General features: G+C 45.5%; 1 protein-coding gene across 1 annotated transcript in view; it reads left to right on the top strand.

Moving 5' to 3' along the window:
* The window catches only part of Serinc5 (serine incorporator 5), a 94,088-nt gene that overhangs the window by 40,689 nt on the left and 25,423 nt on the right, over positions 1 to 27,976 (top strand). Inside the window, exons 2-5 of the mRNA XM_038323473.1 lie at positions 2,320 to 2,487; positions 20,222 to 20,400; positions 20,783 to 20,865; positions 22,545 to 22,638. Coding sequence (XP_038179401.1) covers positions 2,320 to 2,487; positions 20,222 to 20,400; positions 20,783 to 20,865; positions 22,545 to 22,638 — 524 coding nt within the window. The remainder of the gene's footprint in view (positions 1 to 2,319; positions 2,488 to 20,221; positions 20,401 to 20,782; positions 20,866 to 22,544; positions 22,639 to 27,976) is intronic.

Here is a 27,976-nt window from a genome sequence, read left to right as displayed (position 1 = left end):
TAGTGATGACCTAGGTTTATGAGCCTTTTGAGTAGATGTGCGGAGAGTAATGTAAGGCGCATAAAAGACGTTAGCAAGAATTTGAAGTGATGTTACAGCGCAGAGAGACAGAGGCTCTAACACTGGCGCCTTCACGGAGTAAGGGAGGTAGCTTGAGATGTGACCCGACTTCTGGGATCCGCCATAGCATTATAATTTGCTGTCCTAACTACAGACCTGTTGACTAGTCTCATTGTGCATGGTGTTTACAGTGTACTCTTGTGACTGGTGTTTGTTTTGAAGCTTTGCAAAGTCCCAAACTTCCTTCCAGATCATTATTAAGAAATTGAATTATTAGGGCTTAGGTTCAGTATAGAGCAGTGTTCATACTCACATATTCAGATGTAATTTGCAGTTTTTGTAATTCCTTTCAGAGAAGCCCTGTTGGGTAACAGCTCCTCCCCCAAGTCAAATGTACCTGGGGAGGCTTCCCACAGCAGTGTATAAGGGTCGTGTGGCTTATGTCCTGTTACCATTGTTACTTTGTAAGTGAGTATATCTAGTCTTGAAGAAGTAAGTGGCTTTATCTCTAGGTGGCAGAGCCTAACCCCCTCCACAGAGACTGACTTCTAGCCTGAACTGCTCTCCACCACCCTGCTGCCTTGTGTCTTATCAAAGACCTAGTTTTCCAAATAACAGAGAGGACGTTGAATTGGAAAAGTACTGACTGTACAAGCACAAGGAACTGGTTTGATTTCTAGGTCCCATGTAACAAACTGAGTGTGGCACCCCACCTCTATGATCCCGGCACTGGGTCTGCTGGCCAGATCATCTGGCTGAATTGATGAGACCCATATTCAGTGTAAGACTCTGTCTTGAAAAATAAAGTGGACACATGGCTGAGGAGTGACACCCTGTATAGACTTCTAGCTTCCACATACATTTACTCATATGTGCAATACACAGGGTCATGTGGCACAAAGATCTAGTTTTCCCAAGTGAAAGCCTTGTATACTGTTAGTGGTACTGCAGGAGATCTGAGCTCACTGAGCCCATTCCTCACTTATTAGCTTAGAAAGATGGCCCCTGATGGGGCACGAGGCTGAGAAACAGCACGTGTGTAAGAGGTACTTATGAACTTGTCTTTGGGGTTTCAAGTTGCAGGCTCCCCTCTACAAGCACATCCATGTCCTCCCAACATGTTCCTAGGTGACACAGTTTGTACTTAGATTCTAGATTTTGACTCTTGATAGCTGGGTCCAGCTTCTTGTTTCCCATGTCTTCCTTCCCATGCACTCTTTCATGTAGCGCCTTTTCTAGTTTTTAGCTGCTGTTTTTGCTTTTAGCTGATCCTAGAAACCTTTGTTTTCTCTTACGTGTAATAATGACTGTGTACTTCTGAGGAAGTTCCTTTCCTGCTTATTCCTGGCGATCTCCCAAGCCGTTAGTGCTCATCTTTCCAGACAGACTGCTTCTAGCCAAAGCTCTGCCACACGCTCTTCTTATGTCCTGTGGTCATGATGACCAAGAGAGTAGTCATCCTTTAACCTGAAAGGGCAAATGTTTGTAAAGCAGTGGGCCTGTGTGGGATGCCAGCTGGGTCTCCTATAATTTAGTTCAAACTGACACTACCAAGGTTTGGTATATAGTTTCACAAAGTTGTCCCAACTTCTCAGGCCACTCATAATCTGAACATCCCATAGCCTATCTGATTGGGTAAAAGCCTGAGTTTCTACCCTTTCCTTCTAGGGTTCAGTAATTTGCTGAACCTATCACAGAGTTTAGGAAAAACTCTGTACTTATTTATCCCTGCTTACCATAAATGTTAAAAATACACAGCCAGATGTACAGGGTGAGGAGCCCCATAAGTGTGAACCCTAGTAGTATCTGTTTCCACAGTGATGGGATACATCTCCAGTGCACATGGATACTTTTATTGACACAGACGTTTTGAATCCACTGGTGAGGGTTTTTGTAGAGATGTCAATGTGTATCACAACTGAGTCACAATCATCAACCATGGATCATTTAACTCAATCACCCCTTCTCTTCCTGAGAGGAGAGAGTGGGGAGCTGAAATTTCTAATCTTCAATGTCACGTGGCTGACTTCTGACAGCCAGGTCCTAAAATGACTGGGGAGAGGGGCTTACCAAGAGTCGTGCCGTTGAGCATAGACTCAGGTGTGGCTTATGGGGCTTATGAATAACAAGATACTTCTCATCCACCCTTGAAATTCCAGCGATTTCAGAGCCGTACGTTCCATGACCCTGAAGAACAGTCTTGTGTTTCTTGCTAAGTCACAATGACACACTCTGAGAGGATGTTTGTGTCTTCCCTAGCTGGCCTGCTGTTGCGGTTCTGCTGGATGCTCCCTCTGCTGCGGCTGCTGCCCTAAGATCCGGCAGTCTCGGACCACCCGCTTCATGTATCTACTGTACTTCCTCCTGGTCATCGGCCTCTGCTGTGTGATGATGTCATCCTCCGTGACTAAGCAGATGAAGGAGCATGTAAGCTTGCGATTCTTGATGGAGTTGTGTGAGAAGCACGATTTAGAGGGCCGGGTGCCATACCACTGTAATTTGGGGTTTGTTACATGCCTGTTGCTGAGATAAAACATCACGACCAAGGCAACTTATAGAAGGAAGTGCTTACGGTTCCAGACGGATAAGGGTTCATTGTGGTGGGTTGGTGTGACAGCACATGGTAAGCATGGCCGCAGTAAGTTGAAAACTCACATTTTGAACCATAGCACACACAAAGCAGAGATAGAATGGAAGTTGACAAGGCTTTTTAATTAGCTTGTGGCCCCCTCTTTCCTCATGACATACTTCTTCAGTAAGGCTGCACCACCTCAGTCTCCCCCGAAACAACACCACCAACCAACTGGAGACCAAGCATCCAAATGCCTGAGGCGATGGAGGACACTTCTCTCCTTCAAACCACTTTACTTGGTCTCTGAACTGTCTGAGAGCTTGTCTACTGCGTCCAGGCCAAGCAGGCAAGCCATTCAACAGCTTGATCTTTAATTAATCAACCGATTAATGTTTGGTATGATGTCTAGGTATGTCTGTGGATGTGATGAGGTATGCTGTGTGTCTGAGCACTCATGAAGATCAGAGGAGAGCACCAGGTGTTCTTCTCTCGTTCTCTGCCTTGTTTCTTTGAGGCTGGGTCTCTCACTGAACCTAGAGCTGGGTAGGTGGTTGGAGGCCAGCAGGCCTCAGTGAGTCTTCCCCATCCCTGCACTGCTGGGGTTATAAGCATGGGTAGGCACGCTCAGCTTTTTACAAGGTGCTAGGATCCAACTCGGGCAGCAAGTACTTAGCTACTGGGCCATCTTTCCAGCCCCTGGTAGCTTTGTCCTTAGTGGTAGGGTAGGCATAGTTGGATGCTGTTGGTAGAGAACACTGATGTCAGAGGATCGTGTTTGGTCTTTGTTTTGTTTAGCCGTTACTGATAAACACAGTCTTTGCTTGTAGAACTCTGCCCGTCTCTGTCGTAAGGATGACTGCCAGTGTTTCAAGTCACAGCTTGTTATGAAGACGTAATTTAGGCTGATGGAAAGGATGAGGTAGCTTAGACAGTACCATAGATACCAGGAAGTGGTTTTTGAGGCTTTTAGCTTTTTTTCTAGACGGACCACTTGGACGGTGTTGCCTCTGGGACTTAGGGCAAGAGGTCAACCATTTTTTGGGCAGTCTACTCAGGGATGCCTGGAGTGTGACGTGTATGGAGACGGATGTGGGACCTTTTCCTGTTTCCCCATAGCAGGCCTCTTGACTAGCTGTATCAGAGTGCAGCGTGCTGTGGTACAAGAAACCCCAATAAACAACACAACTCTTCCTGTCCCAGGTTCTGGGGGAGAAAAGAGAGGCTAAAATGTCCGCAAGTAGGGACCAGATACCATGCTCATTACTCAACAAGGCACGTGAACTCATGCAGCTGTGTTTGCAGGGAGGCGGGCTTTCTCCTGAGCTCCTAAGCCAGCAGCTCACTTACCCGTGCTTCGCTGGCATGATTCTAGGGCTCAGCAGCCAGGAAGAGAGGGCAGCAGCATGTTGAGGGCAGCTCTCATCCCAGGGGAGGTGGTGAATGAAAGCGGAGCTGTCGAGGCCCTTTTCCCTCTCGTACACCACTCAGCCCTTCATCAGTCTATAATGGAGCTGTTCTCTGCTGTAGTGGTGATAGCCTCAGCTGGGGCAGCTCCTAAGCAAACTGAGCCCCAATCCTGTGCTGCACTGTGGCCATTTAATTGCGCTCTGCTATAAAACAATCATTTCCCTTCTGTTTATGAACTAGGCGATCTCTCTACTGACCTACACCCCCAGCCCCACCACATTGCCCTGAAAAGCTCTTGGTCTGTTTTTATCCTGTTTATCCTCTTGTTAGGATAGGCCTGTTGGAGCTTCCTGTTGGCTAATGCATTTCTAATGTAGCCGTATGGTTTTGATTATAATATAAGCCACTGTAGAGCCTCCAGTTAAGGTGCCCCAATGGGCGACGTAGTACGCTTAGATGAAGGGCACGGTTTGTCTCTCAGAAGAAAAGATGTGAACTTTTCTGAGGCCTAAAACAAGGTAAATAGGTTCTGTGTAAAAGTTTGGAGGTAGAGACGAAGGGCTTGGCTACTTTGAGGAGTCTCTGACAGATTTGCTTTGTGCTGTTGATATATTTACCACCCAGCCCTACTGGCATCATGGTTTAACTTGGTGTGTTGGGGGAAAGAAGTTTGGGCCTATGGGGCCTGGAAATATGGCTCAGCAGTTAGGAGCACATATTGCACTTACAGAGGACTGAATTTGGTTCCCAGAACCCTCTTCATACAGCTGGCACCTACCTATAGCTTCAGCTCCATGGGATCTGGCACCCTCTTCTGGCCTCTGCAGGCAGCTGCACTCACATGCATGCACACATATATACAATGTATATATTTTAAAATTAAAACTTTTTAAATTAAAAAAGTTTTAAGAGCTACAAGGCTAGAAGGATAGATTTTAACTCTTCTGCTGAGTTACATTCTTCCCTTTACATTCATTCATTTGAAAAGAAACTCAAAAAGGCTCAGTGAGCCCTCTACTATTGAGCAACACCCCAGCACACCATTTCCTACTTTTATTTTTCTAGTAGTGCGATGCTCTCTTCTTAAGTTCTGTGCCTGAGCAGCTGCCTGATGACCTGTCGTGGTCCTGTGGTAAGAAGTCGGTATCTTAGCCGGCTGTGGTGTGAGCCCTGCTCTTAAGCTTTCGGTACAAGTAGAATGGAAGGAAGCGTTAGGTCCAAGAGACAAAACTTTCAACTATGCCAGTATGTGACATCTCTGGGAGTGAAGCACTGCAATTGCAATTGTATGTGTGGTGTAGAAGCCCAAGGTGTGTGCTTCAGGCATGAATTTTATAATCACACCCCTGATTCCTGTTCGGTGTCCTGCTCCTGCTACGTGCAGCACCCACTAACAACTCCATCTGCTGTCTGTGCTTCCTGACAGAACCTTCAACAGGAAGATGTGGCCTGGTGTTGCCCAGGAAGGCTTCATGGAGGAAGTAGCATATATAAGGAAAAGTATTTTAAGAGCTGCTTTTTATAGGCTAATACCATAATACTATTTTAGTTTGAGCGTTTTACCTGTGTCTTTGTCCTTTATCACCACTGCCCTTGCCCATACAGCAGGTGCTGTTGACATCCCCTTCTACAGGGAGGAAGCAATGAGTCATTTAACTAGTTTATGTCCGGTCTTAACAGCCACCGAGAGGTAGAGTTGGGGTTTGAACTGTGTGAATATGTGCTTAGCTACTGCGCTGTGTAGCTGGGAACGCAGAGAAGAGCAAGGACAAGAGGGGCAGGAGAAAGACTGTGGGTCACATAACCAGAACCCACAGGTCCATGGGTAAAGGAGGAGCCATTGTAGATACCCAAGCAGAGGTGATCATCATGGAATAGGGAGCACCTGAGGGACATGAGCACACTGGGGTGACTTGGGATCAGAGATCAGATGGAGTGGGGGAGGTGCAACTCTGGAGCCTGCCTCTGAAGCACCTATTTAAAACTGCCTTGGCCAGGCTTCCCGCATAGGGAGTGAGGTCACTCTGGGTGGAATAAATCCTTTTCTCTTCAGGGGACAGCTATCTGGCCACAAAGTTGGCTTGTTTTGTGCTAGAATCAGGTTGACCTCATGCCCAGGCGGCACTTGAGGGTGGGTCCTGAAAGGTCTCCTTGTAGTGCACAGACTGGTCCCCTGCGGGTACTTGCCTGCCCTTTGTTGGCCTGTGGGAGTTGAGAGGTGAGAGTGGCAGAGGAAAAAGAACTGCAAGCTTGTGGCCTGCACGGGGTGTGTCTTGTGCTGTGTTCCTTGGAGACCCTCCATACACTGTGGTGTTACCGACTTATGCTGAAAACAAGCACAGAACCCTTGTCACCTCGGGAGGACACTAGTCAAAGTTGACCATCTTCCAAGTCACTACCACTCAGAACTGCCCAGACTTCCCTCTGGAAATAATGTGCAAAATAAAATGTTTGCAGAGAGATCTTATGGCACAGACAAGCAAACCCATCTAAAAAGGAATGAAGAACAACAGAAAGACAACAAAGATCATAGTAGACAGTTCACAGCAAAATGAATACTTCTTTACAACTCAAATCTAAAACAAATGTATTACAATGTCATGTTCCATACTCTATATACCAAACAAATGAGTTCCCAACACTGATTATCATATATTTGGGTTTTAAAATGTAATTCACCACGTCAGACATCTCCCCCAATCAGAGCAGTGCAATACCAAGTGGAATACAGGGAGAATGTGGACCTAAGACGTAAGATTGGAGCCCTGAAGGCTCTTCCCACATCTGCCAGTGAGCACACAAGAACCTTCCTTTGTTCTCCCTTCCAAATGACTAGCTTCTGGGGCTCTCAACTGTCACCTTTATCTCCAGGAAGGCAGATCTTATTTTATCAGTGAAGATCTGGAGCCCTATTCTCTCACCTGCTTCTCCTCTTGTGATCCACATTCTGAAGTCCACTAAAGCCCCCAGGCATCAACCAGCCCAAGTTCTGTACTTGCTTAAACGCTACAGTGACTGGGAAGAACAGCTTGCTTAAAATGGCTCCTGTATTCTGACACAGGAAAAAATGCTTCAAGAAGGCAGAAACCACATTGTGACTCAACATACAGGAGACCCTTTTCTGAGCCAGTGGTCTCATGGGAAGAGGGGTTTCCCTCGTGCAAAAGTAGGGCAAAGCTGCCTTAGCATCTCTTCCAAGTTCCTTCTCGAGAAGATACACAGGCAGCATTCTGAAACCTGAAAGAACCTACTGTTCTTAGCCCACACACCACAGGCCTTGTGACCCTGACAGGGCCCTCCTAAGAGCAAGAGTGCAGGGTGGGAAGCTGTGACACACCCCAGCAGGCCACAAGTCTGCTATTCTTTTTCTTCTGGATGAGAGGGGCTTCTGCTCATGGCTCCATTGACATCATAAAGCAGTGTCTTGTCCTCTTCCCCTGGCTTTGGTGAAAGCACTTAGGCTGATGGTGGCTCTGCCTGCTCTGACTCCTGGCCAGGGCCACATTCATACAGTTCAGAAGTATAGACAAATGCCTGGAAAATTTGGCCAGGTGTATAGATTAGCTTTTATTTGGTTGGGAAGTTCCCTTGTTGTCTCCCTTGAGAGAAGCTGTCATGCTGTAGGGAGACCCCAACCCTGGACTATGCTTGTATCTCAGAGTTCATAACAAGTATTAGCAACTCTTGGAATAGCATTGTGTTTCTGATAGAGTCGTAAGTGTCAAAATGGATACCTCATGAACCATGAGCTAAACAAAATTCTGTTTTCTTTAAACTAATTACCTTGTCTTAGGTATTTTATTATAATAATAGCTAATGGACTAATACATACTTGTACTATTTTGTGTCTGGTGTTTTTCACTTAGCATGTTTTTAAAGGTATGTTGTAGCATATGTCAGTACGTTGGCTGAATAGTATTCTACTTTATGAATACTCCATATTTTATTTGTCAATTCCTCGGTTGATGAACACTTATGTTATTTGTACTTTTTGACTCTTAATGATAATGTCACCATGTTTGTGTGAATAATTATTTTCTGGGTATATACAGTAGAATTTCTGTACTAGATGAAAATACCTTGCTTAATCTTCGAGGAGCTGCCGTACTGTTTTCCAAAGTAATTACACCATTAGCATCCCCACCATCATGAGAAGCATTCATAGTAAGTGAAGTGTAAAGGTTCATGTTTCTTGTACCCTTGCCAACCTTATTATTAGCCTTTCTGTTTCCCATCCTGGTGTGTCTGTGGTGTTAGGATCTCTTTGCTGGTGTCTTGAAGCTACCCTGACCACTGTGGTTCCCCTGGGGCAGCTCATTCATCTGTGCCTCTGGCTATCTTCTATGAAGAATTGAGGGTAGAGGTACCTTCGCTCAGAACAGAACTGGGGATGTTCTTAGCCTCTTCCTTCTCTTCCCTTTGTCCAGTACTGACCACAGTCAGTACTGATCATGGACAGGCCATGGAAATACTTGTTTGTGCTGTGTGTTCTACTCAGTCACAAATGAGTTGGCCACACTGGACTTTTGCTCTCAGCCTTCCTTCTCCAGATAATTGATCCCACGGGTGAGGACACCCTTGCTACTTTAGTTCCCCATTGGAATCACCCATGGCCTTAACTGTCAGCCGCAGAGGCTCCATTGCTTGGGTTTTGAAGAGGCTTCCTAAGTACAGCATCTAATTGTCTAGTTAGTTTGTATGACATGTTGCACTACTTTGGTGGTTCTTAGAGTTGACAATGCCGTGTAATATACTTAAGACTGCAGATTGGCAGATAAGCTGCTTCCTTTCCTGTCATCAGCACGAAGAACTAAGAGGACTATGATGACATGATTGTCATGTTGTATATGGCTGGCCTTCCTGGGCTAGTCTCTGTGATCCTAAGAACTAAGATCTGCAGCTAAAGCATCTAATTAAAGAAATGAACAAAAATAGAATGCAGCTCACATCTATAATAGGTGATGGTAAACAGGGGCCTGTTTAGTGTTATACAGAAAAAGCAGGGTTGCTTTTTAAAGGGTATAGTTTGAATCAGTTGGTAGAAGAATAAAGGAGATTGGAAAATGGAAGAAACCTAAGGGATTGTTTTACACATCTAGTTGTCTGACAGATGACATGGCCCATGAAGTGAAATGTCTTGTCCAAGGCTGAACACACTAGTTACAGCAGAGACTGAAATTCAGGGTCCCTGGGTGCTTGGCCAGTGATTTCTTGCTCTTATAACTAGGTTTGCTTGTTGGCCAGATAACCTGCAAAACTCACAAAAACAGCAGTCCTAGCCTAAAGCAAGTCTTGCTTCTCATGTCTCCTAAACACTCTGGATACAGGGACAGGGAGAAGTAGCCTATCTAGGAGGTGACATCCATTTAGTAAGCAGAGCTTTCCTTAACTCCTGGGTGTTCTCTGGACACAGTGGCAGGAAGAAGTATCTGGTGACCTTCTGGAAAGGTCACCTTCCCAGCTGCCTCCTTCCCTGCCTACAGCCAAAAGGGCTCAGAGAAGGGCTGTTGGTCTGAAGTGGAGTAGCCACAAAAGAAGTGCTCATTTGGTGCTGCTCGGAAAGTGGACCCTGCCCTCGGGGTGTGCTCCTGTGCCTGTCTTTTTAAAGCAAGCAAACAGCACTGGTGAAGAATACTTCACTTTGCAAGACACCATGTGGTTTGCCTGGCTCAGAATGGCAGGAGTTCATGCTAAAGCACAAATGTCTGGCTCTAATTGTGAGTGTGGTTTCTATTGGTTGAGTGTTCAGAGTGCTGGAATCCAGGCTCTGGGGTTGTTTGAGTCAAAACCCCAGGCAGAGCTCTCCATTATCAGAAACTGCCTGTTAGGTTTTTAAATCTTTATTATTGTTAATTGTGTGTGTGTGTGTGTGTGTGTGTTTGTGTATGAGAGAGAGGGGGGGAGGGAGGGAGAGAATAATATCAAATAAAGAGAAATCCTGCTAGTGCAGTTCTTTGAATCTGGAGAATTTTCAAGTTTATTATTTTAACCCAACTGAAATGAAATGGCTTTCAAAAATTTTCTTCCTGAACATCAATTGAATTCCATGTCAGTGTGCCTTATGGGTCAATTGGGTAGAATTGCGGTGAACACAATTCATGTAGATCATAGTTTCACTGGATTGAGGGTTAGGGGAGCTGGCAGTGAGGCTCCACCTCTTATATTTTCCTGGGTCCCATCCTTTCTCAGTCAGTGTCTGAGGGACACAGGTTTGAAAGCAATGTCATCTTTGGTCTGAGGTCATCTAAACCAGAAGCAAATAGTCCCTGCAAGTCACAACTTTGGCTCCTCTCTGCTGGGTCCGTCCTCCACACAGTGAGTGGTGCTGGAAAATTGTTCTGTACTTGAGGAGGCCGCCCTTTGTACTGTGCTGAGACGCTTTTGTTAGATTCAGACTCAAGAACTGAGATTGACTCTTGTCTAGTAACCACGAGCTTGCCAAGAGCCATAAAGCAATAGGCAACTGTCATTGTCCTTGACTGTCAGATCCCTTACTCAGAACTCCTGGAGGCACCGGATGTTAGCTGGACCCTTTTTAAGGTCGCCCTGGCCATAAGAGGGAGAGAATGATGACATGAGAATGTGACTTTTGTCTTAGTCCTTTCCCTGTGGCCATCAAAGCACTTGCAGATAAAGAGACCAGAGAAGTGCTTACAGTTAGGATGAGCACCATCGTTTGCTATAAAGATGGAGCCTGAAGGAGCAAACACCACATCGCAAAATGAACTAGAATGAAGCAGCTGCAGGTTGATGGAACGGGAATAAGCATATAAATGCTGTGAGCACAACAACACCCCAACCCTGGTGTTGTTTCTGTGGCATTGATTATCTGGGGTCAACTAACATCTGAAAATATTACATGGAAAATTCCAGAAATAAATAATTGATATCTTTAAATTATGCAGCACTGCCTTACTCTATGCTGCTTAGGATATGAATTATCCCTTTATGCCACCAGCTGTCACTCAGTGGCCTTCTTGGTTATCAGATCTGCTGTTGTGGTGCTGGTACTTTTGTTCAAGCAATCCTTATTTTGTTTGTTTATTTGCTTGCTTGTTTATTGGTTCTGGGGATTGAACCCAGGGCCTTGTACATGCTGAATAATTACTCTACCAAATAAGTTGTAACTAGCCTCCTCTTCTCTCTTTTAAGGTAGGGTCTCTCTAATTGTCCTAGGCTGTCCTTAAACTTGTCTTAGCTTCCCAAATGGTGGGCTTTTAGGAATGTACCACTATACTCAACTCAAGTGATTCTCATTTTATACAGCTCCAAGTAGTGATGCTGGCTGTTCATTACAATGTGTTACTATTATTATCTCATTAATATATTAATATATCAATATAATAATATCCTATTATATTATTATTATATAATATTATATCCTATGATATTATTATATCATAGGAATTGTGTTATATTACTCAGCTGATTTGCCCATAGTTTTAGGAATCCATTGTTTTTGTTTCTGTTTTTCAAGACAGGATTTCATGTAGCTCATTCTGGCCTCAAACTCCCTACCTAGTGGAAGATAACCTTGAACTCCCTCCCTTTTGTCTCTCCCTTCTACATTCTGGGATTTACTGGCATTACAGGTGTGCACTGCTGTACCTGCAAATAAAGTGAGCAAATGTAGTCTAATTTTGATGCTCTTCTGATGTTCTTCACAAAGTATAATAAAAGGGATATTACTTTGGGTAAACTGTAATCTCAGTACATTCTTTTTGGAGTGTGGAACTTTGAAACAGGGCCTAACTGTGCACAGAACAGCAGAATGTGATTTGTAGTAGCTCAGGTGTACAAGAACGGGGACCTTTCTGCCCTGCCACAGGCACGCACCACCAGCTACCCAGTACATTCTGTGTGTGTGTATATATATACATATACATATATTATGTATATACACACACACACACACACACACACACACACACACACACACACAGAAAGCGAGGAGAGAGGGTGTTTATTTTGTTTTGTAGTGTAGAACAGGCTAGCCTGGAACTTGCTTGTAGCCCAGGTTACCTTTGAACTCAAGTGATTCTTCTGTCCCTTAACCTCTGGAGAGTATGGGTTATGAACAAGCACCATGATGCCCAGTTTCTGATTGCACTGTTGAAAAACTTCTCAAATCTGCTGCTGCTTTTGTTGATTTGCCCATTCATGTAAGTGTAGGTATCAAAAAGATTGCACTGGGGATAAAGTATAACCAACATATGGTTGTTGCAGAGCACTGAACCTCATGTAGGGGACAGCAGTAGTTTGGTAGCTGGCTTTTGTGGTGCACGTCTGTAATCTCAGCACTTGATAGGCGGAGGCATGAGGATGTGCACAGTTGTGGAAGCATGTACACTCCACTGAACTCCTCATGGGCATATCTGGAGAGACTCAGAAGGGGACCTTAGGCTACTTGCTCCCTCTGGCTGGGGAAACCAGGACCTCAAGGGGTGCAGTTCAGGGAAACAGCTGTCTGCAGTCAGCACACCAGTCTGAAGGCGCCCCTCAGTGTGATTTACTTTTGGTTGTAGAGGCTGTGGTTCTGGAACACATGGAACAGATGTGAGGTTTCTGCTAATGCTGCTTCTATACACTGGGCATCTCTACCCAGTTCACCTGTCCATCAAAAAATAAGCACACATCCTCTTTGTTGGCTAAAAAACAACTTGCAGAAGGTTCTACCATTTGATTGACTAAGGCCAGCTTCTGTTTGAAGCAGATCCTGTGAGGGCCTAAGGGGAAAGGCCGTGGCCAGAAGCTGTGCTGTGCCCCTCTCAGCTCCCGCTCCATTGGCTTCTGACAAGTGGAGGGAGTTGTCACAGTTGCCACTTGGCTTTTGAAATATAAATGCAAACTTAAGCAGTTTATGTTCAGTATTAGTGAGCAGTCTCTTCCCCTAAAGTCAGCTAGTGAAGTCTGTAGGCTCTGGGCTTCCACTGTAGTACAAGAGTGGCCCAAACAATACCAACAAATAAGCATGGCCCCTTCTAGTAAAACTTTATTTACGTAAATGGGAGACTGGCTGGCTCTGACCGATGGGCTGTAGTTTCTCTGGCTCCTGTTTTAGACCCTGAGTGGCCCCATGTAGGTCACAGTCGGTCCCTTTTTCTCTGAGGGACAAACTTCAGTGGCCTAAACTTTATGCTCAGCCAACCACAGCTTGGTTAAGTTCAGGTAAGTTGCCATTCAGGCAAGCATAATTCATGTCTTTTATTCTATATGGAATCGTGGAATAAATGGAAATAATTTACAGGGAAAATGATTTATTTGTATGCATCCATTTTAAACACCTTAGGGATGAAGGAGTAGTGAGCTGTGGAAAAATGAGGATGTGGGCATCCCAATCTGATGTAAGAGAGAGAGATGCTGGAACCACCACTGAATGTCCACTGTGCATGGGTCTCAGGAAGGGGTTTGAGAAGCAAGTCATCCGGGCTTTCAGAATTACTAGTTGCTTAGTATCTTGGTGTCCTGTCTTACAGAAGACAGTTGATTCTCATGTCCTACCAAGGTTTAAAAAAATCATAAATAACCAGGTGATGGTGGCACACGCCTTTAATCCTAGCACTTGGGAGGCAGAGGCAGGCAGATCTCTGTGAGTCTGTGAGTTCGAGGCCAGCCTGGTCTATAAGAACTAGTTCCAGGACAGCTAGGGCTGTTACACAGAGAAACCCTGTCTCAACCCCCCCCCATCATAAATAATTCAAATTAATAGATGAAAATCCTTGAAGTATACATAAAATACACTCATGGTCAATGTATGTATATTGCCATGGCTACCTGCACAGCCATTCTCAAGAAGGTTAGCTCCTTCTTAGCCTGGATTTCAATTGATTCTACGGCAGTGGGATCAAACCTAAGGCTCTTTATGCCGGGCAAGTAGCCTACTGGCTGGGCTAGCTACACCCTAGCCTTGGAGTGGGGGATCTTACACCTGTTTTATTTGATGCTTATATCCCGGTGACCTGAAAAATACTCACACATAGTAGGTGAGGAAGAGTGAATGATCAAATCCTGTCTGTATTACATGTCGTGTCGTGTCATGTCGTGTGTAGTAAGGGATAAAGAGCACCTGTACCAACCAATTTGACTGAGTTTCAAATTTCCCCAGAAAACGACCATGCATACAGTTGTATCTGTTACAATGTTTCACACATTTAAGAGTATCTTAGCTGATTTGGTTAGCTCAGAGAGCTTTGTCTCCAAGGCCCTTAGTACTCCCTAAGTGTTCCTTTCTCTGGGCTTAGGACTGACCTTCCTCTGCTCCTTTACCAACACCCATAGATTGCCTCCTTCACCATGTGTATACTGACTACCCCCAAAATCCTCACCCCTTTTTTGCCTAGCCTGGAACATGCTATGCAGACCAAGCTGGTCTTAAACTTATCTCTCCTGTCTACTTCCCAGTGCTAGAATTCCAGGCTTGTACCAACATGCCCCTTGTCTCTATTCCAGCTGTCTTTCTGGAGCCCCCTTGTGGGACTGTCCACCCCCACTTCCTCTTGATACAGGCGCCTGCAGGACGAGCCGTCAGTATGACTTGCTGCCCCACTGTTGCTGTGATTCACTTCTGGGATTGCCTGTCAGCTGCAAAACTGGGAAGTCTCCCCCCAGGGCCCTGCGTCCATCAGGACAGCCTCTTTCATGGCCCTGCCCTCACTGTTCTTCACTGGGAGTCACTCCTGCTTCTCCTTCAGAGTTGTGACGCACGTGGTTCAGCCTCGTGTAGTCTACCTTCATTTTAACGGAATTCTCTGCCAATGGAGGGTGAATTTCGCTGACTCCATTCTGTGTCTGGCAGAGCCCCTCCTCCAGCCCTGCTTAGTCTTCTGTGAGTTTTCTGATTGAGACTGAAGCTTGTTTTTATTTAGCTCTTCAGCTAGAGCTGTTGTCTGGCTGTGTGGCCACACTAGCCACAAACAGAGGACGGGTGTGGACTGTACTGTCAGTCTGCCTATGTGCATTTGGTCTCTGAACAGGTTTGAGAGGTGGTAGCATCAGGTAAAATCAGACCATGGATTGTTAATCCCCCCCACTTTTAGCTTTTAATAAGGATAGCACGCGCGCACGTGTACACACACACACACACACGCACACACAAATATGGCTAGATGACTAACCCAAAGAGAGGCAAGCCCTAGTTGGTGTTGCTGTTTTTAAATACTTTTAGGTTCCTTGAAGGGCTGAGGATGCTACCATACCAAGGAAAGAACCCTGGTGTTCACTTTGTCCAGGACAGGGTGGAGACTGGCTCAGTGTTCCTGTCTCACAGCTCTTGCACCCTGGCTGGTGACAGCCTAATACTGCTCTCAGAATTTCTTCAGAAAATCTAAGGGAGTAGGGAGACCCCCCCACCCCCACGAACATTCTTCTCAAGTGAGAGCTGATGAGGAATTCTTAGATATTGTTCTTTTGCTTCTGTGAGTTAACTTATCACTCATGCCGAGATGCCCAGAGCTGTGTCAGCAGTATGATTTAATTGGAAACTCCAGAAATTTGGTAGAATCAAATGTAAGACTAATTTGCTTTGCTAATATCACATTTTCTTGTCTGACGTCATACTGTTTCTGAGCCATGTGACTACCACCTTCCCTTCTGTTTCTGTGAGAGCCCTCCCAAAGAATCTATTTTTTCCTAAGTTTGTATCTTCTGGAACCCTAGTCGATAAGATCAATAGACCGTTCTGTAGCTGTGTGTGTGTGTGTTTACCATGTGTGTACATGTTCATTGTGCTGGTGCCTGTGCTTGTGTGTACTTATGGAGGCCAGGGGTTGCTGTTGGGTGTCCTCATTTGGTTTCCTATTGGATCTCTCACTGACCCATCAACTCAGTGAATCATCCAGACTGCCTGTCCAGCAAAGCTCAGGGATTCCCCCATTCTGCCTCCTCAGTGATGGGATTAAAGACGGGTTTCTCAGTACCTGGCTTTTACATGTGTGCTGGGGGTCCAAACTTGGGTACTCAAGTTACCACAGTGAGCACTTTAGCAATTGAGCCGTCTTCTCAGCTCCTCTTGCCGTAATGTTTGATATGAACTTACCCGAACTTGAAGATGGTAAGGCCATTGCTGGCCTCTCACCTTTGCAGGCCGGGTAATTGGTGCTGCTGCTGCCATCTCCTTCGCCTGAGGCTGTTACTTCTGCTCCTGCCTTGGACATATTTCCCAGATGGACTTTGTTTAGGAGGTGACCAGGTCTGAGAGTTCTGTTTATGTTTTTGGAACTTTGTTTATTTTGTTAAGTTCTGCAGATCAATTCCAGGGCCTTACACACGCTTGTTAAGCGTCCTACCAATGGTCTCCATCTCTAGCCCTCGTGTTTTGAGATAGGGTCTTCCCTTGAAGCTCAGCCTAGCCCTAAGCTTTGTACGTGTGTCCCAGCCTGGCTTCTAACCTGTGTTACTCCTGCATCAGCCTCTTAAATACTAGGACTGGAGTGGATGCCATTGTGCCTTGCTGGAACTCAGTTCTTACAGAATCCGGCTGTCATTGTCATTGGTGTGGCTCTGCAGTAAAATAGAGTTCCAAGATGCTCACCCTACCTCGTTTAGATCAGACGTACCCACCAGCGATCCTTGCAGTATGTCTGATTCCCTCTCCAGAAAGCTCCTTTATGTGTTAGTGCCCAAGTGTAATGACTGCTGTGGGCAAGGGACTGTAGTTAGCCCTTCAGGGATTAGCCAGAGGAGTGTTCTGAGCAGCACTATGAGATTATTTCATTTTAAAGTTAGGGAAATTGGGAGTGAAGGAGGCAAGACTTGCCCAAGCGAGCAGCAGAGTCAGGTTTGTAATTCCCTGCAAACTATTTATTTTTACTTGACGGTTTTGGCTTTGAGTTTGATTTCTCTATGGGGCTGGAGAAAGTCCTTGTTCCCAGAGGCTGGCACAGAACAACATAGACTCAGTGTGTGATGTCCTCAGATGCCCAGAGCAGACTTAAGAGGTAACACCCTCGAGTATGAATTCTGTGTGTGATGCATGTTTTCTTTTCCCAAAACTGGAATAGAGTTTGGAACAGCAAATATTTAATCAGAGCAAATTCCTCTTGTTAAAATTGTGTTGGTTTGTTCAGCTTGGAGGTTATTGCCTAAAAATACTCAGCACTTACTGAGGGCTAAATGTGCTAAGTCACCCACAGAGCATAAAGGAGGCTTGGTTAGGATGTGGAGCAGGGGCTGTTTGCCCACTTCTAGCTTGGATCACATTTGCAGTGCCACACACTCACCCTTGGATGCGCCTCGGGCTGTGGCCACAGCAGAGCTGGACTGGGGTGAACAGAGGATGGCTTTATTGGGAACGGTAGCAGAAGTCTTACCTGCCAGTGTTCCGGGGGAGAACAAAAGGAAGGAAAGGGGTGGGAGTAAAGGTGAAGGATGGACCGGTGTAGTTGGAACATGCCAGTGTGCATGTATAATGGTGTGTTTGGGGGTCCAGGAGGTTGTGTGCTCAAAGAAAAAAAAGTCAAGTTTTGTAAGCCGGCACTTGGGAGGCAAGTGGGTTGTTGTTAGTCCAAGGTTACCCCGGGCTGCGTGGTGAGATCCTATCTTTAGAAAAAAAAGATGAAAAAAAAGGAAGGGAGAGGAAGAGGAAACAAAGGCAGACCACAGTGGGTGTGCTGGGCAGGTCAGTCTACAGGCTGGAGCAATGGCTCAGTGGTTAAGAGCTTGGTTGCTCATGCAGAGATGGGGTCAGTTCCTGGGACCCATGGCAGCTGATACCCAGTTTCATGGTTTCTGATGCCCCTTCTGCATGCACTGCATTCATATGACATACAGATACACATGCAAGCAAAACACCAACACACATAAACATAGTTTTTAAAAAAGTATATATAAATGAAATAGTCTAATAAGTGAGGTTGTCAAGTTTCTTCTTTGTAAATATAATTTTTACTGTTTAAAGCAATATTCATTGTCACCAATACTATTCATATAGAGTGACTTTCTTTGGGGCAAGTTGGAACTCTGAAAGTCATTTTGTTTCTGGGCCCCATTTATATTGATGAACTTTTTGTTATTCAACTGCGTACTAAAAGATCCAACTTACAGGAGAAATTAATTATTTTGGCTCATGGTTTCTGAGGATTTGTGGTCCCTTAACTCAGCATTTCTGGGCCTGTTGTGGGAATTTGTGGTGGTGCATGGCACAGAAAGTAGGAAAAAGGAACACACAGAAAGAAGCCAGGGCATGATATAGCCCAGGAAAGGAGCTGGAAAGATTGTAAAGGGCCAGAGGTGGTGGACGACCCCAAGGAAACGAGCAGGGAGACTGGTGCCCAGTATGAACTTGCAGACTGACGCAGAAACTTAACACAAGCAGAACTCCAGCACGGAGACGGGCAAGTGGGGACAAAGTCCCACATCTAGCCAAGAGGCTGTTTGCAACTGATAGTTGTTGGGAGACAGAAAAATCAGTTTTCTTCAATGGAGTAACACTGAGTGTATCAACCACACTCCAAGGCAGGCTCAGTTCTGGAATAACTGGCAACACAAATTGGACTTGATGTTTTTTGTTTGTTTGGGGGAAAGAGATAACAGGTAATTGATTGGGTAAGAGAAGGAGGTAAGGATCTGGGAGGAGTTAGAGAAATGGAGAGAATATGATTAAAATGTATGAAATTCTCAAAGATAAATAAACAAGATATAGCCTGAGATATTGCCCAGTTGCTGCCTTTCTCCAGTTATGCTCCATGTCCTACTCTTCAGCTCCTCCCAGTCACACATCGTTCTCATGAGCAGACGGTCACTGGAGGGCCACACCCACCCACCCAGTGTGCTCCTCCGCTCGCCTAGGAGTTTCTCAGCCTGATGCAGTCGATGGTCAAGATTCACCGTCACATCATTCTAACCTAGATGCTCATTCATACTACAGTCCAGCTAAAAATAAATAGATAAGATCCTGCAGCAGACGCTCACATGGCTTCCTCGTGTCCTCCGTTGGGTGCCTCCCATGTCTTTGTGCTCACTTTTCATCTCTACTCCGAAATAGTAAAGGGTTCTCTTTGGGACGGCTCAGGCGGATGCTCTCCAGGGCCTCGAGTTATGTTTGTGAAGAAAATCAAATGTGTGCTGTCTTTGTCTTTCTGCTTGAACTTTTGTGGCTATGCTTTCCTTCCATTCAGACAGCAGCACATTCAAGAAAGATTCTTCCTCTCTGCGCTCTCTCTCTCTCTCTCTCTCTCTCTCTCTCTCTCTCTCTCTCTCTCTCTCCCTCTCTCTCCCTCTCTCCCTCTCTCTCCCTCTCTCCCTCCCTCCCTCCCTTCCTCCCTCTCTTCCTCCCTCCCTCCCTCCCTTCCTTCCTCCCTCCCACCCTCCCTTTCTGGGACTGGAGGGATATACCTCCTGATTGCTGGCATTATAGCTGTACCTTACCTAGTTTTTATGTTACACCTCGGGTTGAGCCCAGGGCTTCATGTATACTAGATGAGTACTCTACCAATTACGCCAAGTCCACAGCTCTAAATCTTAAAAAAAATTGTATACATAATGTGTATAGTACTACATGAGTGTGTATAGGTGTGTGTATGTGTATATGTGTGTTGTATAAATGTGTGTGCACACATTTCTATTTGTAGGTGAGTAAAAGTTCACCACCAACTAAGTTGTTGACTCTTCTGCAGGAAGGAGGGACACTCGGAGTGACTGTAGGCAGTTTCTCACCTCATAATATATATGTTATATAGTGTGTATTTCAAGAAGTACCCACCTATACCCTATAAATGCAATGGAAATTCTGATAATGAAAATCACTGGAGTCCCTAAAGATTGAACAGTACTGTTATTGGGATTGTGTTTTTGAAAAGGGGTTTAATAAAATTAAGAACAAGTCTTTATACTTTAGAAATGTCTTTGATTTTATGTGTAAGGGTGTTTTGCCTGTATGAGTGTGCCTGGTGCTGCTAGAGGTCAGAAGAAAGCATCAGTTCTCCTGGAAGGGGGTTACAGAGCCTGTGAGCCACCATAGAGGTGCTGAGGATTGAACTGTGGTCCTTTGGAAGAGCAGCCAATGCTCCTCACCGCCGAGCCCGCTCTCTAGCTTTAAAGTCTTTAGAGGGTATGTAGTTTTGTGTTCAGTTTCGGTTTTGTTGTGCACATAGCTATTTTTGGTTTTTGACTTAAGGCTGGACAGTCACAGACACACCTCTCTAGCCCAGTTCTAACAGGCAACTTTTGTATCTCCTTCTCCCTCAGATTCCTTTTTTTGAAGATTTCTGTAAAGGCATTAAAGCTGGTGACACCTGCGAAAACCTGGTGGGATATTCTGCAGTGTATCGAGTCTGCTTTGGAATGGCTTGCTTCTTCTTTGTGTTTTGCTTGCTGACCTTAAAGGTCAACAACAGCAAAGGTTGCCGGGCCTATATCCACAACGGGTGAGTCTTCTGTCCTCCCAGGGGTGTTCAGGACCCCTCTGCTCACAGCACTGACTGATCTGGAGAACAAAGATGGGTTGTATGACTCTGATAGCCCAAGAGCAGTGGTGCTGTTTGTAGTGCCTGGTGCGTGATAAGAAATTCAGTGTGCACAGAGAGTATTGTTTCTACCGGGGCCATTTCAGGTCATTTCCACCCTGCCCTGAAGTGGTGTTTTGTACAATCAGAGCCGTGCCAAGTGTGCCTAATTATGGGAGAGGGCATTCTGCAGTCACTTCATCACTGCCAAGGGCAGCAGCGTGGCTGGCGTGCTACAGTCAGAGAGGTCTTTTGTCCAACTTTGAATATCATTTAAATATATTTCCTGTTTTTCTCTTCCCAGCTTCTGGTTCTTTAAGCTTCTGCTGCTGGGGGCCATGTGCTCAGGGGCATTCTTCATTCCGGATCAGGACACCTTCCTGAACGGTACGCATGGCTATTCCGGGCACCTGGTTATTCTGTTTTTACACCTGTAAAATTCTTCAAAAGTGTGGTCCAGTGTCTTATATTGTGAACTACTGATTGTTTTCTGGGTTAAAGACTGTCGAGGTGTTAGGGATTTAGTTCAGCGGTAGCGTGCCTGTCTAGCGAGTGCGGTACCCTGGCTTTGGCTCCAGCAGCATGTGGGAGCGTTTTAACGGCAGCTTTACCTGCCTCCACACCCTGTCCCCTGTTCCTCTGCTAAGGAATTGGAATGATGAACTTATCGGCCTGGAGAGTAAAGCAGGTCTGCTTGCAAACAGATGTGGCACATCAGATCATGCCTCTGCCGTGAGGGGACCCTCCTCTCGCCAGGTACCCCATAGAGCTGGCAGCATGAAACAGTCGTTAGCTGTGAGAACTGGGCAAGGAAGGCATCCTCCAGGCTCCTTCTAGGCACAGTGTATGTGGAGTTATGCAACCTTGAGTTATACTCCTTATTTGTATTTAATATGAAGGCACTAATCATAGCTGAAACAGAGCCTCTTCCTAGGAAAGGATCAGGTAGGAATTAAAGTGGATTAAACACTTCATTCAACCCAAATCGATTCACTTTTCTAATGGAGATGGCAGTTCATAGGCACCAGCCATACTTCCTTAGATGCCCTAGATATTAGGGTTCAGCTCCATCTTTAGGGATGTGTCAGTTCATATATTTTAGAATGGTGTGTCCAAGTCTTCCTTCTAGCTATAACGCTGTTAACTAGTTTTTATTCTCCACAGAGAAACCTTTTGTGTATATTTTAGCATATTGGAGATAGAAATCTAGAGTGAGAGGTGACCTAAAGTCCTCAGGCCAGCTCTAGCTCAGTCTTTTTATAGACAGTCTGCAACCCACATGGCACGGTTCATCCGACATCATAGTCACTTTAGAGCAGAGCCCGAAAGACCCGAGCCCTTGTCCCCTCATTTCCATACTGAATAGTCAAGACTCACTGCCCTATAAGGTTTCAACTCTTGATCTTTCTAGCCATATTTCCTTTTGCTTGTGAATTAGGGACCACTGTGGACTTTGTGAACTCCTGCATTTATTGAGACAGCTGTCAGTTCAACATGAGGTTCAGCTGGGTGCTCCAGGGCCAGACTGATGTCTAAGTCTCAGCCATGCCCTTTATGCCTTGTTACTACGCTTTCTGTGGCTGTGATGAAATACCCAGACAAAAGCAACTTAAAGGAGAAAGGACACATTCAAGAGTGTGGTTCAGAGTAGGGATCAAGGCAGTGTCTGAAGTAGCTGGTCACAAGCAGGGAAGAAAAGCAGCAAATGCCTGCTCCTGTGCTCAGGTCGCTTCCCAGTTTACACAGTCAGACTCCTCTGCCCAAGGAATGGTTCTGACAATAAGATGGATCCTCCAGTCTCAGTTAACATAGATAAACCCCTGCAGGTGCATCTAGAGGCCCATTTCTCTAGTGATTCTAGATTCTGTCAAAGACACCATCTTACCAACTCACATCTTTTATCTCCTGCTTAACAAGTGAGTATGAGATTAGTGTCGACCTTGTATGGTTGTGTGGGAATGAAATGTATCAGAGGTATAATGACCATGAATCAAAAGTTTGTTTTCTTTAGAGTTCAATGCATTCAGTGCTCACCTCTCTGCCCTTTGGGCCATGCTCTTTTGCAGCCTGGCGCTACGTGGGAACTGCGGGGAGCTTCTTATTCATTGGCATTCAGCTCCTCCTGATTGTCGAGTTTGCACATAAATGGAACAAGAACTGGTATGTGCTTTTTGTGGGACGCTCTCCCTCATGGAGTCAAACTGCCACAGCTGAGAAAGGGTTACTCTGGGTTCCAGTCCATTTGGATCTCTCCATTTTCTCTTCTCTGACACTGTTCTCTATCCTCTCTGCCTTCCCATCTTGCTTGTGCCTTTTGTGACTGGCTGTGTGGATCATGATTGTCTAGCTGTGTGGAACATGTGCATCTGTAACTTGGATATGCTACATCTAGGACCCCAGTCTTACAAGGTTAAGAAGCAGAAAAAGCCACAAATCCTTTGGAGCCTGAGATTCTTCTGTGAAGAATGAGATGGACTCATTCTCTTTTTTTTATAAAAAAAAAAAATTGTTGTCTCCACTTTCCAAGACACACAACATCCCCTTGTCGGGAAAACTTGCTGTCCTGCTGTAGGAAGCTGTCTTGCCTGCAAAATGATAGACTCTTTAGTGCCTGTACCTTGAAAACAGTTCGCATCCCAGGCCACGGGGGAAATCCTATTAATAGCTTTCTTTCTTGTTGGGCTACACGGAGGAAGTGGCAGTCAGACACGGGTCCTGTCCTTGTACTGAGGCCACGTTGATGCTGGGGTTCAGAACAGGGTGCTCCATGGCTCTGACTTGGTGTCTGTCTTGGTGTTGTTGGCGATCAACTCTGGGCAGGTGTTCACCACTGAGCTAACGTCTTTGCTTATAAAATAATTCTCTTTTATACTCAATAAAGCTATTGCTTTATTTATGTCTGTCTGCCTCTATAACTCAGGCTGGTTGTGAATTCATGATCCTCCTGCCTCTGCCTCCTGAGTACCAGGATCCTAGGAGTGTATGAACTATGGCTGCTCTCTTACAGATTTTTGTAGGCATCACTTTTTAATACTGAATTTTGACAGAACAACAACAACAAATAACAACAGTGCCACATGAGTGTGCATTTTATTTTTACGTTGAATAAGACAAAGCACACTGTCCAGACTTTCTCAGTACTTTCTGTCTTGAACATAGTCTTCAGCTTGGACATTGCTCTGCTTTTGTTTCCTAAACTTGATGATGAAATGACATGGCAGTGAGGCACATCAGTGAAGACAGTGCAGTGCCAGCCATTGTGCTACTTAGTGGCTAGTAGGTTAGCACAGCCCAGTAGGACCAGACGTCAGATGTCGGGGCTGGAGAGATGGCTCAGTTGTTAAGAGCACTGGCTGCTCCTCTGGAGGATCCAAGCTTGGTTCCCAGCACCCATATCAGGCAGCTCACAACTGCCTGTAACTCCAGCTCCAGGGGATCGGACTCCTCCTTCCTAGAGGCACACACAGACATACACGCGTGTGCACACATACATACACATATGAAAATACATATTAAATGTTTACAGCATAGTGATTGGTCACACAGAAGTATCTCTGGTACATTTTGATATTTTATAAAGTCTTACTTCTTCCATTACATATTTCAGTTGACTTGTACCCTTGTAAGAGTTAGTTATTGCATGCTGTCCACATTTTGAATCACTTTTAAAATTTAGTGATTTGTGCTATCACATCTTCTAGGTCACGCTTTGAGGCAGTAGTGTTTTCTTAAAGATCAGCCAAGGGGTTTTGTTTGGCCCTCTGTTCTTTGTGCAGAAGTACCCATAACCAGGTAGAAATGCGTCTTAACTGACAGTGCTACATATACCGTCTTTCTATGGACAGAAGCAAGCTTTCCTCTAAAGTTCTGCAGATCTATTACACATGCGTGCTTTATGCTGAGATATTAGTGTCTTGGACACCGAGTCCTGACTTGTATGTCACACAGCACGTTCCCCTGGGCACGTTTGTGCTTCTGCCTCTCCTTGAGTGCTTTAACTGATCCATGGGCCGGTTCTTCTGGGGCTGATTAGTAATGCCAAAGTTTAATGGGCCCTTTGGAAGAGTTTGGTCACTTTGAAACTTTCTAGAAATTACTCAGTAGAGAGATGGTGGTTCAGCACTTAAGAGCACTCACTGCACTTACAAAGACACCACTCACCCCCCCACCCCCACCCCCTGCCACGTTCAGTTTCAGTACCCATTCAGGGCAGCTTGCAGCTGCTGGTAACACCTGCACCTCCAGCTTCAGGGAACCCTACATCACGTTTAGACCCCTTGGACACCGCACACATATGGAATATATTTATACAGTTGTATACTTACACAAAATCAAATCTTAAAAATATAAAGACCGTTGCAGACAGTAATGTTGCTTTGAGGCTAGAATGCCAACAAAACCTTTGACAGCACACCTGCAGTTGACTGTCAGCCTAAAAGTAATAGTAAGCTGGGGAGCTCACTAGAATTGTTTTCTTTCTTTTAACTTTTATGCCCCTCTTTATTTCTGTTTTTCTTTGATTTGAATAGACTTGATTCAGGGCTAACCCAGAAAATGTGATTGCTGGTTTTATGGGAACAGCTTACTAGATGCCACTGTTTTCTTTCTCTTTTATTTCCTTTATAAATCTATCAAAAGAGAAGACCCCCAAAACTACAAGGTAGACATGCCATGGATCTGCAAACCAGTAAACACAGATCTTCTGCTCCCTCTCCCATTCTGGAATGTCACTTTGAGGAATGTTCGTTGGCATCTCCGACACCAATTTCTGTACTATAAAATGTTGTGGTTGGTTGGATTGGATGCTTAATAGTTATGGTTTGTTTTATGTTTTACTGTCTAGGTCACATTCCCAATTTGAAAGGTCAGCTCTATATTACAGTTGAACTAATGGAAGATACAGGTGCTGGCCAGATGGTTCAGTTGGTGGCACTAAACATCTGAGCCCATGTGTTAGAAGGAGAGAACGTCCATAAATCACCGTCTGACTTCCACACATGTGCCACGGTACATGCGTGCCACCTGCCCACATGCCCCTCCATACAAATAACTGATGAAATAACAGAAGTTAGCTAGTATAGTCAGGCGTTGCTAATGAGAGCTGATGTTAAAAGCATTGGAGATTTTAAATTCCCCTTGTTAGGTTTAGTTTGTTCCTGCCTCTCATTGAGCCTGGGCCCTCTTTCTATTGTGTGCTTAGACTCTGCCAGTCAGTCAGTGTGGTACTCTTCTGGTCTCTGTCCCGGGGCTTCTTACTCCTCATATGGTCAATATCTTTTGGACAGTTGTGGTCCAGACAACACTTTGATGGGCACGGAAATGGAAAGGTGATTAGTCACAGTACTGACTGGGATGGCCTCCGGCAGGATGCCAGCAGGAGCACAGGTGAAGCTGGAGCAGCAAGCGTGACAGCCTCCTTGCTAACCGTGGTGCTGTACTGTGCTATTTCCTTAGGGCATTCTCAGGGAGTGTGGCTCACTTCTCAGGCACCGTTCTACAAGGTAGCAGTGAGGCAGGGGACAGCCCAGCCTGCTCTGCAAAGCTGATAGTGTTGTAATGGAGAGGTAGATCCCCAACGCAGAACCGCACAATTCTATAAAGGGCTCATACGTGCAAACTACACCATAACTGGTGCAGGAGAGCAGGCTGTCCTTTGGGAGGACCCTGCTCAGACTTAAGCTTGCTGGACTTGTTTAAGGAACAGAGGGACATCTGTGTGTCTGGGGCCCAGTGGCGTGGGAAGAGTGGGGAAGATGATATCAGAGATGGCCCTGGGCCAGATCATAGTGCCTTTGAGGGCTAGTATAAAGACTTTTTTAAAAGTTGTTTTTTACCCAGGGCGTTGCACCTGCTAGGCAAGAACTTCACCACTGTGCTGCATTTCCAGACTTACAGCTTTGGTTTAAATGAAATGCTGGGAGAGTAGAGTCTGGAAGGGAAGAACGTAACTGAATCATTCTTAAAAAGACAAAGATTAGAGAGGGCCGGGTGCATGCTAAGGAGACTGGTGTGGGGTGCTCCTGGTGTGGGGTGCTCCTGCACTGGGGGTGGAGCCGGGTCTGACCAGGGTTCAAGTGTGGGTGGATCCCGTGGTGAGGTGAAAATGTGGATCTGAGGAGATCACCTGTGGTCCTTGTGCTCTCTTCTCCCAACAATAAGATTATGGTTGCCATTTTCGTAGGCTAGAGGGGAGGGAAGTGAACAGAGTTATTGTGATCTGCCAAGGTTCACATGGGGCCAACCTCCGAGGTGGAATTCTGGAGAGGCTAGGGCCAAACTCTTAACCTGGGCAACCAATGAAACCGGAAATCCCTCACATGCTAACAGCCCAAAGACCAGAGGAGGAGCAAGCAGGGCCCTGCCCCTCCCTTCAGTGCAGTGCTCACCTTTCGGTGTGTACTTCACCTTGTCTCCTTGTCATTCGGTATATTTTGTTGCCCCCCACCCCCAGTGTCTTATTCTCTCTCATTTTCTTTGTGTGTCTTTCTTATGGAGTAACTCTGAGGTCATCAGAGTGCCCGACCTAGTGTCAGGACTGCGATGGCCATTATCTCAGCCTTCCTTCCTATTTTCTCTGTCTCTGGCAAGAGTGACCTTTCTGTTGTGAAAGCATTTTAGCTGTGCTTCTTGAACCCTTTCCAGCTCTGTGGGAACATTAGGCAAACTGCCTTCTCTGAAGGTTGTGGGGGTGTGATGCTGACACCAAGAGCAGCCAAATCATGAGGTGGATGACAGCCAGTCATCCAGTCTCCCTTTGCTCTGTCCTCTTTGCTTAGCTTTTATAAAACCCTCCTCTTCATTCTGAATAATTTCTACAGAATTCTGTCACCACTAATCTTACTTATACCTTTATTAATATCTATAAAAACTTTTTCTCTTAGTTTCTTTATGGTATATCCCAGTAAACCATCCCTTCCCTCCTCTCACCTCCTCTCCTCTTTCTTTCCTTTCCCTTGCCTTTCCTTCTTTTGTGTGCATATTTGTGCGCACATTCATGTTTCTGGGGTGAACATATGTGTATGTGGACGCCAAAGGACAATGTGAGCTATCTTTCTTCAGATGCTGTCCACCCTTTGGTCTGGTACTCTCCATGTAGACTGGACTTGCAGATGTCCAGAGAACACCAGGAATCGAGCTGTTTGCACCTCCCCAGTACTCTGTTACAAGTAAATGTCACTGTGCCCAGTTTTTAGATAGGGAGCTCAGGGTCTCATGCTTGTAAGACAGGCACTTTTCCTGAATGCGCTACCTCCCCAGCCCCAGGACAGCTTTTCTCTCCTGATGTAGAGATTTATTAAGTTGTGCCATGTGAGCATTGTCTCTCTGGGAGTGTGTGCATGCAAGTGCAGCTACCCCTGGAGGCTTCGGCCTCCCGGGGGCTGGAGCTACAGGAAATTGTGAGCCTGATATGGATGCTGGGAATTGAGCTCAGAACTTTTGCAAGAGCAGTCAGTGCTTTTAACCATCGGGCCATCTCTCCAGCCCCTCTTTCCCTGAT

Source organism: Arvicola amphibius, chromosome 3 (assembly GCF_903992535.2).
Source record: "Arvicola amphibius chromosome 3, mArvAmp1.2, whole genome shotgun sequence".
NCBI lineage: Eukaryota > Metazoa > Chordata > Mammalia > Rodentia > Cricetidae > Arvicola > Arvicola amphibius.
Note: the sequence above shows the minus strand (reverse complement) of the source record. Positions and strands in the feature narration are given on the sequence as shown.